At 38.3% G+C, this 15,395-nt stretch overlaps 1 protein-coding gene across 2 annotated transcripts in view; it reads right to left on the bottom strand.

The window, feature by feature from the left end:
• Positions 1–4,080: 4,080 nt before the first annotated feature.
• LOC101856524 (ADP-ribosylation factor) overlaps positions 4,081–15,395 on the bottom strand; it is a 13,853-nt gene continuing 2,538 nt past the window's right edge. Inside the window, exons 1-6 of one of the 2 annotated variants that reach the window (XM_005103801.3) lie at positions 14,179–14,518; positions 10,897–10,974; positions 8,314–8,387; positions 7,643–7,762; positions 6,198–6,321; positions 4,081–5,117 (exon numbers count right to left, since the gene is read on the bottom strand). In XM_005103801.3, the coding sequence (XP_005103858.1) occupies positions 4,900–5,117; positions 6,198–6,321; positions 7,643–7,762; positions 8,314–8,387; positions 10,897–10,974; positions 14,179–14,233 (669 nt within the window). In that variant the 5' untranslated portion in view covers positions 14,234–14,518 and the 3' untranslated portion in view covers positions 4,081–4,899. Of the gene's footprint in view, positions 5,118–6,197; positions 6,322–7,642; positions 7,763–8,313; positions 8,388–10,896; positions 10,975–14,178; positions 14,519–15,395 lie in introns of those variants that run through there. The other variant, XM_035971184.1, reaches the window with a different exon arrangement.

Here is a 15,395-nt window from a genome sequence, read left to right as displayed (position 1 = left end):
GGCAAAGTTAAAAGAACATTGTGTGTTCCCCCAGTCTGATGAAAAGTGTGCTTGGCAATAGGGAGCCTTTTAGGCTGTTCATGGTTCAGTGCTGACAATGGAACGTCTTTGACTTGATTTTTCTGGGGCTGAAAGGTCAATGCTTGGTACGATGGGTTAGTAGGAAATAAATAGTTATTGAATAGTCTCTGTTGAGTCTGTTCCACTTCAGCTTATGATTATATTGCAACTGAAAGCATCTTCTTTAAGTTTTCTCACTTTGGCTTTTCCGTGGATACGATTGTTCAGCCTTTGTTTTGTCTCCTCTTCAGTTCATGTTTGAGAGCAAGTCCTTTTAACTGGAAATTGACCTACAGCGGTGAATCTCGTAATTAAAGCATTAATAAGGATGGTAAGTTTTTTTATCTCTTTTTTTGACAACTGCTGGGCATAATCATCCTCTTTTTTCTGATGTTGTCTTATAGATGGCGGAATTCCATTGACAGTCAAGTTCAAGTAATATGTATTGGTTTTCTGTCCGCGAGAACAGCTTGCCCCTTTCATAGATTCAGAGCAGTCCATGTGACCAACAACGAACTCACGTTGTAGGTGATGGTCTCTAAGTCTGTAATATTGCTGGAACATTTCCTTGTGTGCTTCATTCGCAATAGTGTGACAGCTTTGACAATATTTCTCATAGCTTTCAAATTCATACACCTGTCTCGAAGCCCGTGAACGCCAAAATGTATTTCAGTTATAGGGCTAAGGAACTCCTCTCCAAAATGTCCTTTGTGGTTAGCTGATTTATACTTATTGGACTGTAGACCTTTCTGAGCAGTCACTTCCTTGGCAGCACCTTCTACCATGAAATTTTCAGGTCGAGTACAATATCCAACGACAACAGTTATTCTCTTCTGGCTTTATCTGTTTTCTACTCACGATGCTATGTGTTTTTTAAAAAAGACTACAATGAGCATGCTTCTTCCACAAAGTGACTGTATGTATAATACAGGAGCAATACACACCTCCCACAAGCAGCAAATATGTTCTTCTTGCATGACATAGAAACCAGGTTTGAAAGACGGGTCTGCATCTAAATCATCAATATAATCAGAACTTTCTGCAATACCATATCTTTGGGGACTCATGGACCTAATAAAATACTTTTACTAGTAGAAAATATTTTAAAAAGTGAATGTTTATAATTATAAGCTTACAAATGAGCTAAAATACCATATCTTTATGGGTGCATGAACATCAAACGCTGAGAAAGCAAGGATAACATTTACAGCACAGGTACCAGAACAACACGTGTCTACTTGAACTAATGGTAAGGAAGCGTATAAAAGTCCCTCAAAGATGCAACGAGACAGAATCAGCAAGACTACTAAACATGAAATGAGACACACCCCCCTCATTCACAAGCGAGAAAACAAAACGAAACATCTTCATACCATGGCGTATGCGGTCATATGCCTCGGCATATATTCTCACAAAGTGGCGTAACAAGGCATATGCCTCTATGTGAGATGCAGTTTCCTGCCCGGGAGCTCTGGGGCTAAATGATTTTTACTCACAACTCCGGGGGGAGAGAGAGAGAAAGAGAGAGGGAGAGAGAAGGGGGGGGGGCAGACAGACAGACAGAGGCAAAGAAAATAGAGAGGGGGGGGGGGGAGAAAGAGAGAAGGAAAGAGAAAGGGGAGAGACAGACCAGAAAGAGAGAGAGGGTGTTTGCTATTATGATAATAATTATTCCCGTCATTTTCTCTCTGTGTCGGTTCCCGGGCTTTTTCGTTTTCCTTCATCTCATGGGATGGAGCATTTGAAGCTGGCCAAAATATTAAATATACGTCACTGTAGTCACTGACTACGAAAACCGGCAGTGGACACTCCGTCTAACTCTAAACGAAGCTTGAGTGCTGTGAAAGTAGCCTCAACAGCGTCTGCCAACTACATTCAGGGCGCCGTGAACCTAGCCTTCAGACTACGTTCACGGCACCGTGAACGTAGCCACTGCGATTTCTATTATTAGCTCTCCACAGCTGGATCCACCGTGGCTGATGAGCCGTGGATATTTCCACGACTCTCTCCCGGAAATGCTGTCAAGTCGTAGATCTACTTTCATTGACACCAAGACAGCAAGGGCAATAATACTTTAATACTTATATATTAAGTATTTAAATGTTTAAGAACATAATATTATATTATTGTCAAACGGCTGCGCATGAACTGTTTGTTTTTATCGGGTAAGTTCAGAGGTCAAGGGCAATTTCTTGTGTGTAGCAGCGAAGAAAACAAACTGCACGATTTATCTAGTAGTCGTAGCAATTTACATTAACTTTCCGTTATAATTATGTCTCTTTCGCTGCATACAGATCATGTCAATGCATTTTTGCTTCGTATTAGTTAAACGTTAAGATTTTGCTTCATAGGCTTATTCCGAAAAAGTTAAGATTCTAACAATCCTCATTGTGTGTGTGTGTGGGGGGGGGGGGGTTGTTTTTTGTTCTGTCTTTCAATGTTAATTCATGGAATGACAATCATAACCTTCAGAAAAGTTAAAATTTTCTGTCTACAGCCAACTCAATACGACACTCCATCTCAATAGTTAATAGTAATTTTTAACAACCCAGAAACGACAGCTTTCTGCATGAAATTTGTTTCAAATAACAATATTGTGACAAGAAAAAAACACCCTCAAAAATACATTTCTGTTCTCATTCATCATGTATACAGAGAGGTCAAAGTCTGGAGCCAAAATCAGAAGTTTGATACAGGCTTTTTGATGTGGCAAGGCAGGCCTATATAATATTTTCTTTATTAATTGACAGATGCTTTAAAAAATTTACCTGCTAATTGGATGTTGGTGATTCTCTCAAAGCTACATATATGTCAATGGGAACTAAGTATTGGAGATGCAGCAATATACCTGAATAATCTTTCAGTGAAAGATCTTGTGAGTTTGTTAGTATTTGAGTGTTTAATCAGCTGCTTGCACTGTATGCTTCCTGGAAAGCTGAGAATGTTTCCGAGCGTTCTATTTTCTGCTGGGGTAATAATATATATAGATCTAGTGTAAAGTGCATAGAGCTTGCTGTACAGTGGGGTTATGCCCTATATAAATGCTGTTTATTATTTATAATCATTTTATAATGTTCAGCTTCTCCGGTTACCATTTCGGTTCCTTACTTTTTCTACTCACACTGAGACTTTGACCCTTAATAATAAGGGGAAAGTAGGTAGACTGTAGGTTCAAACAGTGCTGCTGTTTTTTTATGAATATGCAACACAGTCTCACAGAAGCAAGAACTGAACACATGTGTGATTATATATAACAGGAAAAGAATTAGGTTTTACCACTATCTCACAGTGAGGGAGCTGGCTGACGGACATAGATAATGAGCTGTCCCACCACCAACAGCATAGAATATATACTTTTTGTAAAGACAAATTATCTTTCTTCTATAATAACTCTGTCTTGTTTCGAACTCTCTTTTAGCCCAAATGTTGACTGAAGGTCCAGTTTACCAAAAACATACGACTCCTGCACCCCTTCAGTATAGAACATGCATTATGAAAAGACAAATTAAAGTCTGTTAATGGTTTCTTATTCTTTTAGAACTACAAAACAATTAAAAAAACAAAACAAACAATATGTCCACAAAGAGAATTTGAAGTGGAAAAAAAAGAGTCAGGAAAACCTTCAATTAATAAATGTATGCTCTGTATCAGCTTCCTTAAATATCACACCCTTTTCTGAATTCAAATACACAAAACAATGCTTGTGGCACCTACCATACCAGCCACTTGATCCCTAACAATAGTCATTAATGGTTTGTAAAATTCCCAATGCAAGTGATTCTACTCAGTATTGCATTAAACAATGTTATCTGTTTATGTGTATGCTTACACAAAATTTGGTACAGCATTTTCTCTCTCTTTCTCAAAACTTATCTTGATTATTGTGAGGAAAGTCAAGAGTTCTGGTTTTAAAAAATACCAAACTCAATGCCCTGCACTTGTAAGGTGTCCTCACAGTAGAACACACAGAAACCCAAACAGAAGTACGGAAATAAAAGCAAATGCAAAATAACTCAAGAGAAACTTAATGAATTTTGTATTGAATTTTAGAATTACATATATAAGGAATGCAAAAGGTCACAGTGTGCTCTTGCTGACAGACAAGATAAAGCAACTCTATCTGATACAATAGTATTATCACATACCATGTATTATGCATCTAGAGACAATTTCGCCAAAAAATAAATGCTGTTTCGCAGAAGAACAGTGAAATGAAAAAGAAGGGAGAGGTGGGATGAAGTTAGAAAAGCATTGTTTAGAGATAAAGATAACTACACAAGACAAGACAAACAGCAAAACTATGACTAATTACTTCTGATTCATTCACAAAACATGATGAATATCTCCGACGAAATCATCGCAAAGACAATTTGGCTCAAGAATACAGGAAATATCAGAGTAAAGATATTGATGCAGACACATAGTGAAAGGGATGTCTGAACGATGGTTTGCCTATGTGTATGTATTTGAGCATATGCATGCCTGCCCAAGAGAAGTAGACAAATAAAAAGAAATTCTGTCAAAAAGACAACTAGACAAAGACTTTCAGAGAGCCAGAAAGAACATAATTCATATTCAAATGACTTTTGTATAAAGTGTTTTATATATCATAATATTATAAACATCACATTTTTTGAAAGATCAAAGAAAGTAGTCACGCCCCGCAAAAACTCTAAAGTTATAGTTTCTGTTTTAATGGTATGTTGAAAGGGTCCAGAATCTGACAATTTTTTCCTCGGCAAACATTTTTAAAGTTACTGACAGCACAAGTAATCTCATATTTATTGACAAAATTCAAAGTACAACTAGATACAGTTTAGATGGATGTATTTTAATCATTCAATACATTAGCACAGACTTCACGAAACTCATGGGTTTTTTGAAGAGCAACTTCATGGAATTCTCCTTTGGACTCTCAGCCACATCTCCTCCTTCAACAGAACTTTTCATGTTAATGTTAGAGGTTGCTTGGTTGAGCTTTAGTTCAGTGGTAAAAATGTCAAAGGCCTCACGGATACCTTCTCCCGTGTATGCAATGCAAGGTTGGAAGAAAATCTCTGTGGGGAGACCAATAGAGACAGTGTTTGGCATTGAAGTAATAGGTCAATGAAAGGAAATGTTAATATAAAGACTGATATAGATTTAAAATCCGGGTGGGGAAATTTTGCTAACACTCAGGTGTCTGCTTGAAAAGCAGCCAAAGCATATATGCAAACTATGCATGTAACATATTATGGACACAAAAACATATATTTGTGGTAAATATGAAAAGAATTAATGGCAACTGTAGCTTAGTGGTTAGGCACATTACTGTTGCACTGTTGTTAAAAAAACGTGAATTTGATTACTGAGTGGGGAGAAATTTTGTCCAGTAACTCTGTCTTTCTACCGTGATATTGTATCGCTCTCATCCTGGATCAGCAATGACAGGCAGGGTCGAAGCAGCCTACCTCCTAAATGATCTTAATTATGTTGAAGGGGGTGTAAAATGCCTACAACTGTTTTAGAAGAGACAAAATCACATTCTAGAAGCAATTGCACAAACTCAAAATAGCCTAATATTGTTATGTTCAAACCTGAAAAGCCATCCAACTAAGTTTTCATTCCATTTTTTTTTTTTTTCTAGTTCCCTGAGGAACTCAGACTTTTCTAAAGAGATGGATAAGAGGGTTGATGACAAAAATATTTTTAAAAACCTCTAAAGCAAATAAGAATAAATTACTTGCTAATGCTGTTTTGTTAAACGCCTTTTCTGTGTCTTTTTTTCCCTTGGCAAAGTGTTCCTTATTCAGAAAGAGCCCATTTGCAAAAACAAAAGACATGAGAAATGAGGGAAAAAAAATTTCCGCTCCTTATTTATCTATGATGGACAACAGGGCTGGCATCTGCTTTAGACTGTGTTGTTTTCCTTACCATAATTACAAACACCCCCCCCAAAAAAATGCAAGTAAAGGAATAAAAAAAGACACGGTGAGCCTTGTCTGTACTTCAAGTAGTGCACTTCCTTTCCTGTTTCTTTACAGTGCAGAATTCATGTTTATGTTGATGCATTTCTGCATACAGTTGAATGTTTCTGCATGTTGAGGCATATATTATTTCTTCATATTTCTTTTAAATGTTAGTGTATACCAACTTACTGCGGTCCGGAGTGTCAGGGAACCTCTCCCTGAATTTCTTTTCCAGCTCCTCACATTTCAGAGCACGGGGTAAGTCTTGTTTATTTGCCAGAATCATCACCACTCTTCCTTTCGTTTCCTCTTTCTGAAACACACAGGGATAGACAAACATTGACTTTTTTCCTGATCCTGACTGTAAGGTGTTTTCACAAAGGCATATCCCGCTGAATAGACTATCACTCTATCGGACTTTGACAAGACTGTGTTCAGCAATCAAAAGGACAAATGAATTTAAATCAGCCGGACAATTAGACATTAGGTTCAATCAATGACATACATCTTCCTTATATTCAAAGGCACAAACAAATCTCTACAGTAAATAAAAATACAAGGTTTCTTGAATTGCTCAGGAAGATACAAATTTTGTGCAAAGCTTCTTCATATATATATATATTCTCTGGATAAGGGCAATTGGTTTGCTCCCTGACAATCTCACATCTAATCATGTGAAGCTCAATTTCCACATACAATAGTTTCATTCGGACAACCCGAATAAAGCATTAATTTTCACGTGAACCCAAACAAACCTTGGTAAAGAATTAGATCAAATCACTCTTGCCCAGAAGTTAAAGACTGTTCGATGACCCCAGCACAAAAAGTGCAAAGTTTTTCATGTCTCAACTGACACTATTTTGATCATTTCAAAGACCTATGCTTTGACTCTTTCTGTAAGGGAAAAACCAGAGAAGTACAGGAAATATCCCAGGCAGAAAGGTAGAGATACTCAATAAAATACCTTACGTCCAGAAGAGGTATTATTTCATACTTTCCTCTCAATTGTCTCAGAAATTTTTAACAAAACAGAATACAGAAGGGTATTATCTATCACATGTCAGGACGTCACAACTCTGAAATGAACTTTCAAATTTTGCACTAGATCATCCTTTTTTGTGTAAGGATTGGGTGCTTGCCTTTCACCCACAAAAAGAAAGTTTGACAGCTCATACATGATTTTAACTGACATGTCCCTGATATAATGCCTCTGAATCAAGAAATAACAAACAGGTAACAACTGTACTTCCACAATAATATGTGAAATAAAGCAAAATGAATTAGCAAAACCTTGACTGATCGTCGAATGGAAGAAATAAACAGTGTGCTGTCACCAGCTTCTGCGACGCTTAATCTGAATTTAATTATAGCATTATTTCAACACAAACACAATCTATCTCTTCTTCTTTTCCTTGTTCTGTCTCTCTATTTTACTTTCTCTCTCTCTCTCTCTCTCTCTCTCTCTCTTTCTCTCTCTCTCTTTCTCTCTCTCTCTCTCTCTCTCTCTCTCTTGCTCTCTCTCTCTCTCTCATCATATTGTCAAATTTAGGGTATACACAGTCCTGTCATAAGATAATATGAGAGTACTTATGGCCTCTTACTGCAATTAAAATAACACACACATTACTTCTCACCTGCAGAATATAACTGTCAAACTGATCAAAAGCTTCATCCATCATCTCAAGGTCAGCACTGTTCACAACAAACACAAAGCCAGTGGCAGTCCGGTAGTAGTAATCTAAAAGAGGCCGATTCTGGTAAAGGAGATGTAGCCATAATTGAGGGCAGACAATAGTTGTGGCTAGGCCAATTAATCAGTAAAAAAGTGAACAGTACACTCTTCATTTACAGAAACAAAAACAAAAGTTTTGCAGTGTTATATAGATGCTCACACAGAGATCTTCTTAAGTCTTTTTTGTTTTATAAGGCAAAGCTAGGCTGTTGAAATAGTTTCCAAAATTGAAAAGATCAAATTTGTTCTGCTTCCATTAGGTTAATCTGAACAGAATATCGCTGGTACAAGAAACTAAATTACAACACTGCGTACAAAGTGACTATGATAACAAGACTAGGCAAGACCATCGGTCCTATTGAAAAGGAAGAGTTCTGATTGATAAGCTCTATGGCGCTAATAATGTTTCATACTTGGTTTTTAAGAGTCTTCTAAGCAGTGAACACCATGCTTTAGCATTCATGTATCTCAAGTTTTCTGAGCTCCAGATCACAGATAGAGCTAGATCTAATCTTGTACAAGCAACTTTCTTTTGAACAAGGGCTTAGGATACATTTCATTGTAATTACTTACATGTGCACACCGACCGCTTATATCCCAGCTTGTAATGTCAATTCCTTTGAAGGACAGAGTTTCTATTGGAAAGCCTGGTTGTAAGATAAGAAGCACATGGTAGAAATTATTTCCAGGTACATATTATGATTTAATTATTATGCCAGTTAAGTCTGTCTTGTATGCTAAACAGTGGTGCAGCAACAAAAATGTGGGTTATTTTTCCAAGTTGTATTTAATTCTAGATTAAGACCAACAAACAGGAAAACATAAACATTTCTTTTTACATTTCTGTTCCATCTGCTTCTTGCAGCTCAGTTGAAGTGCACTGCATCCTAAAAAAATATGACTTTGCAAAGATCATACTTTAAAAGTCTGAAATATAAGAAAGTCATGCCATACTCAAAATGTTAGAATAGCAGGGGTGCCTCATTTCCTCCACAATTGAGACAAAACATATTGGAAAATATATCAATACTATTATGCTCTGTGCACTTTACAACGATTATTACTCCAGCAGACACTAGAATACTGAGAAACATTCTTGATTTCCTGGGTGTGGGCCTCTCATTCAAAGGTCCCGAGTTCGAATCCAGGTAGAGACCCAAAAATGTGTTCTCTAAAATTGTCTCCTTTTATCTCCTTTCTTGTTCTCTAGCAATGTTCTGTTGTCTGCTTTCGTCTCCTTTTTCTGCCCCCATCCCCTCACCTCCTTTGCCCCCTCCTCTAGGCTCCGGACTCTTTCTGCAGCCTTTCTACTGCTACTCCTTGGCTCCTTCTTACTGCTGTCTTTCAGCCACACCCCTGATCTTCTGGTATTTAAAATCTACACCTAGGCTTCACGGACAAGGGCGAAAAATGTCCGAGGGCGTGTGTGCAAGTAGCGCACGTTAAAGATCCCTTGGTGGTCTAAAATCAATAAGAGTAGATCTAGGCTTCGGCCGCCACCCGCGCAAAATTCAAAATTTCCTATAAACTGAAAAAGTTTAATGTGTCCTGCCCATTCATATATGACTTTATGCAGTTGCGAGCACCGCAAAACACTTACCCCCCAAAAATTTTTTTAAAATTACAGTGCAAGCAGCCGATTAAGCGCTCAAGTGCTAACAAACTGAAAAGATCTTTCTTAGTCTAAAGATGGATACCCATTCCCACCTGGATGAAGTGAGGAAAATTCATGTAAAATCCTTTCCCACTAACAAAATGGCGGGCTCCGGATGGAATTCAAACCCACAACCTTACACCTGAGAATTCAAAGCTTAACCACCAGACCACTGAGAAGTATGAAACTTTTTTTATTAGATAGATGATTAACACGAGCCATTATTGAAAATGAAATAATCCTTTATAACCTACAGTGCAGCCTCTCTATAACGACAACGTCGGGACCAGAAAAAGATGTCCTTTTAGAGAGTTACGGTATCATTATAGAGAGGCAACCAAAAATTACTACTGACATATAATTATAAGGAAAAAATAGGAATCTGGGCACCATGTCGCTCTTTATTCAGAGCATGTCGTTAGAACGAAAGTTGTTATAGAGAGGCTGCACTGTATATACAGTCAAACACGGGTAACTCGAATTCGTCAGGGATTGGAAATAGTGTTTGAGATTCTGTAATTCGTCATGTCTGTGAAAGCCCCAGATACGAAGAAATAGAGAGAAAATCAAGGGAGGTAAAAACAAACATTAAAACAGTTAACATGTTTTACTCCCTTGATGAATGTGTTGACGGTGTGAAAGCAAGAAGATGAAAGAAAGTGGAAAGCAGAAAATCTCTCGTGTGCACAGTTGACTTCTATTATATCATTCCTTTCCTCTCATTTCATAGGCTTACAGAAAGTTACTCCTCTTGCCATCCGTATCGCGTGCATCCCTCAGCATGAATGCATGCGTGGTGAGCCAGTCATGCGGTGCAGATAAGATCACTCCCCAACCCCCTTTCCCCTTCCTCCAGCCTCTCGAGGTGAGACAAGGACCACGGTTTGGCTGTAACAATAACGAAGAAACGCCTACCCGCAGCCTGAAAGGCTGTAAAACTGGGTCTTTAGTTGAGAAGGCGAAATGGATTTGTTTGAGATTCAAGTGCTGCATGTTCTGGAACTCTGTGAAGTCAATACAAAGAAAACATAGGTACTGAAAACTGGGACTGAGCATTATGTTCAAGATACCCGAGAATTCGTGATTTTCGTGTTCGAGATTCGTAGACTTTACTGTAACACAAAGTCAATGAAATGCATGAAATGATGTTTTATTCAAAACAGTCTGAATGAAAATTTACACCAAACTCAACCCTCAAGACAGTTCAGAAACACATAAGAAGGGTAATTTCAACATAAATTATGAGAGACGGAACAGACAGTAGGTAATAGAAATAGTATAGGTGGAGGGCTGTAGTATTGGTGTTGTTCATTGTTTGAGTACATAGAAGCACATCAACAAAACAACAGGCAGTTAGCAAAACAAGGAAAAACAAAATAGACCAACTAAATTTAAACAGAGGGAGGACAAAAAAGAAGTAGGAACTACCCGTATGTATTGTATCTTAGACATATGCACTATATGGGAAGACAAGCAAGCAAGTACGTAAGAGAAGTACTGACCAATTATGGCGTAGCTGGAGTTGATTTCACCATATCTGAGATTGTACAAAAGTGTGCTCTTTCCGGCCGCGTCCAGACCTGCGGTACAGGGAAAAGAAGGAAAAACTTGTCAACTATACATTAAAATTGATGTTCTTATTTTAAGTAACTTTATTTCGGTTGCAAATCTTTAGTCTTAGTTCAATTTTAGTTAGAGTTTTACAGCACTTGCAACACAAATAGAGGGTCATATAAGTGCCAACGATTAGAGGTATTACTAGAGAGTAACATACAAAGACAAAAAGGAGGAAAGATAACGACCACAGATGTTTGACAGGAAAAAAGGAGCAAATCTCACCAGAGCAGCCAAATACTCCATGAGAATGTTGAGACTGCTGGAGATTGAACTTTCTATATTATGGTGCAGAAAAATATAACAGTGTACAGAAAACTAAAGTGAAACAAGTCGACCTCAACTACAATGAATCATATTTTTTCACTTTGGTCTCGGAGACATTTTTCTCAGTTTCTGATAATCTTACGTTAGAACCTGTTGTAGCATTTATTCGATATATGCGAGGCAGTGTGGTGAAAACAGGGATTTTCTTTCCATTAAAAGCAAGACAAATAAACAAGTTTCAAGACGATATCTATTTAATAATACCACATACCCAAAAACTGACGAGCGCCTGGTTCCACCATGTCGTGACACATAAGGTGCTTTTTTTTTGGGGGGGGGGTAAAAGTTTTACGGTGTTCGCAACTGCATAAGGTCATATGAGCACGCTGGACACATTAAACATTTTCAGTTGGCAGGAATTTTTTTAATTTTGCCCGGGTAACGGCTGAAGCATACTCTCATCCATTTTAGGACCACCAAGGGATCTTTAATGTGAGCAACATGCACATGGGACCCCTGAGATTTTTTTGTCCTATTCCAAGAAGGCTAGGTGTAGATCTTTCCTACCATAAGATCAGGGGTGTCTCTGAAAGACAGTAGCAAGAAGGAGCCAAGGAGTAGCAGCAGAAAGGCTGCAGAAAGAGTTGGGAGCCCAGAGGAGGGGGCAAAGGAGGAGAGGGGGTAGGGGTAGAAAGTGGAGATGAAAGCAGACAACAGAATATTGTTAGCGAGCAGTAAAGGAGGTGAAAAGAGACAATTTTAGTGAAGAAAATTTACAGTCGTTATCTGTATTCGAATCCTGAACGACGAGAGGCCCTAACATAATATGGAATACAAATAGCAAAAGTAAATATTTGTGTCCATCAAAAGAAATATGGTCGCTTTTAAGCACAAAGGGGATATCCGGAAAAATGCTGTTTTGAGAAAATTGAAAGTAAAGATTTTTGTCCCCTGTTCAGTTTCTTTAAAAGACAAGGAGAGTTTTCTCTATATAATCAAACAAATATATATACACCAATGAAACCAAACTTCTCCATAAGAAGAGCAAAGCCCACTTTTGGGGAAGGTCAAGATTTCTGGAACCCCCCGAAATTTGGGTTAGCCCACTTGTCCTTAAAAGCGACCATATATGAGGACATTAAAAAAAATTCAATACCAGGTCTTCATTACCAGGTAATATAAAACATCTGGGAAAATCTTTATCATCGCCTCAGTTAGTGGGGGTCTTTTGTGGTCAAGACGTATGGTGTTCACCTCTCATTAAAAAGATCCTAGGACAAAATCCTGACAGCCACAGAAAAATTTTCTGTTATAATGTGCCCCTTTCTTGTTCTCTTGTCCTGTTCTGTCATCTGCCTTTCTCTCCACCCAGTCACCCCCCCTCCCCCCCCATTCCGGGTCCCCTCTCTGCTCTTTTCTCCCTTAATTTTGACTCAACTGTTGCTCTAAGCTCATTCTTACTGCTGTCTCTCAGCTACACCCCTGATCTTAGGGTAAATTTTAATTAGACTGGAACTTCTCGCCTTCTTAGATTATAAGGGTGAAAAATCCTCAAGGTCCCATGTGCAAGTTGCACATGTTAAAGAGATCCCTTGGGTGTTCTAAAATCAGTAAGAATAGGCTCCAGTCACTACCTGCGCAACATTCAGATCAATTCCTCCCAAAACTGAAAATTGTACTCCAGTCAGTATAGAAAAATATAGATAGTGCCTTTGAAATCGAAATACATGGGGCCGAAAGGCAACCCGGAGTCAACTACCCCTGAGATTTAGCAGTGAAAAAGAAGAAAAAAGAAGAAGAGCCTCAGCTAGCCTTTCAATAGTTCAACTTGTCCACTTAACAGTAACCCAGATTAGTGCAACCTCCATATATATAACAGCAACCATGACCAAATGAAATTTTCCAGTGCCAATACAAATTAACCTATCTTACAGCAACCATGTCCTCTAACAGCACAACCGTTCTTGCAATGATTAAATTGTGTGACAAAAAAATCAAGAAAAATTAATGATTAAAAAACAGCACATATCATATGTATGTGAATAGTGAGCACTAAGATTGACCCATAATTACTGATTGTGTGAATCCCTCCTCTCTAGTGGTCTCTCCTCATCATATCTCTGCTTCAGCAAAAATAATACATTGTGCTGAGTATAGGAGCTCAATTCATACCGTCTCATGAAGCTTCTTCTTCTTTGTTCTTCAAGGAAAAATAGATGGTGAGGGCTGATGTGTTGATGAACTCTGCAGTGATTGATCCCAGAGAGAGCTGCCATACAGCTTCTGGTGCATGTCCCTGGGTTGAGGCCAGTATTTTTGTCTTGCTGTATCCAGTTGTGGGCAGTCCTGGAGAATATTATGCTGTGCATCGATCGTGGTAGTTGGCACCCCAAGGACAGTAAGTTGGGTCCATCCCTGATCTTGAATTGGGAGAACATGTGATGCTTCAGCCTGTGTGTCCTGTTCTGAGTCTGAAGATAGACTATCATCACTATCACAGTCAGCTTTGGGAGCTGGTAGATTGAGCCACGTGTAGGCTACCTTCAAAAGTCTCTCCCAGAGGATGGAGGGAAAATGTCTCAGCCACTATGTGTGCTACAGACACTGCTTTTTGTTCTCACTTTCTGACAACTCTACAGCTACATCATCACATCATGCGATTAAGATTTGTTTGTGTGTGTACACATGTGTGACTGTGCATGTGTTTATGTGTGTGTATGTGTTTATTATGTTGTACGGTATGTATGGTGTGTGGTGTATGTGTGTGTGTGTGTGTATGTGTGAGTGTGTGGTGTGTGGGTACAGGTGTAGATCAAAATACCATTTAATTTCATAATTTCAAAGAGAAGACATTTTTCTGCCTTCTTTCTTAAACTATAAACAAAGAAAAACAACAACAATACCTTGAATTATTATATGCTGAGGATCAACTTTCTTCTTGACCTGAAAGTTTCCCATCACTTAGGCTATCACTGGCAGGCTTTGATCAGTTTTAGAAAGCCTTGAGTCGAGTCTTGAGTCTGTTCCTCTCCAGTGTAACTTCATTCCTATGCTAGGTCACAAAACCATTTCCATATATATATATATATAAACAGATAGATCTAGATCTAGGCTATAGATCTACACCTAATTTCTATTTATAACCCTTGTTATCTCTTGGTGTGATGTCAAATCTGCGCCCATTGTTTCCCCCCGATTGTTGTATTTGTATTGTGGTCGCCGCGGTGTAAAGGAAGTGCATTTTGCAATAATCTCCACTGCCAAGATCATTGCTTTTTTTATACCAAAAATAGATCTAGATCTAAATCTATTCTTTTTATTTTGCTTTTGATTGCAAAGTATAAAACATTCGCTAGGCTTTAGGCTATGTTTAGTAGTTGTAGCAGTCAGCTTTCCAGAATAGTATGCATGTATGCATTTAAAAGTGGTTTCGTGGTAATCAGTTATTATTTAAAAAATTATAAGCCTTCTCTCATTGGAGAGAAACGAAGCGAATCTTTTTTTTTTTTAGTAAGTGTTTTATGGCACTTGCAACACAATATCAATAAGGTCATAAAAGTGCTGAAGATTAGAGGTGTTACAAGAAAATCAAGCACAAAAAAGAAGGAGGGGTGATAAAGACGATAGATGTTTGATAGGAAAGAAGAAGCCAAACCACACCAGAGCACCTGCCAACCACCCACAGAAGTGAATCAAATCATTCACCACCAACAACGATTCAACAAAAGTCAAAACCCCGATCATATCATATAGTCTCTATATTTTTTTAACAGCCCCAAAATGAGAGGTTGTATCATTCCATGAGGAATGAATGCCAACAATCCAATTGATGGCTGTTTAAGTTTTATGACTGCTTTGAGATCAAGAGTGGAATAAAATAAGGCTGTGTTCTGGAACCAATACTGTTCATGTTCAAGGTTTTCTTTTCCATCCTCATCTGTACTGCCTTGAGCATGACTCCAGAAGTATGTACCATCCTCCACACCAAAGGGCAATGACTAAATTAAGGGGGCTCTCATAAAGTGTTTCTTCTCTAAATGTTCTCCTTTGACCTATTTTTCTGCTCACTCTAACCATCTTCTGTCATTTGATTTCGTCTCCACTTTTTGACCCCTTGCTG

This window comes from Aplysia californica, unplaced genomic scaffold (assembly GCF_000002075.1).
Source record: "Aplysia californica isolate F4 #8 unplaced genomic scaffold, AplCal3.0 scaffold00390, whole genome shotgun sequence".
NCBI lineage: Eukaryota > Metazoa > Mollusca > Gastropoda > Aplysiida > Aplysiidae > Aplysia > Aplysia californica.
Note: the sequence above shows the minus strand (reverse complement) of the source record. Positions and strands in the feature narration are given on the sequence as shown.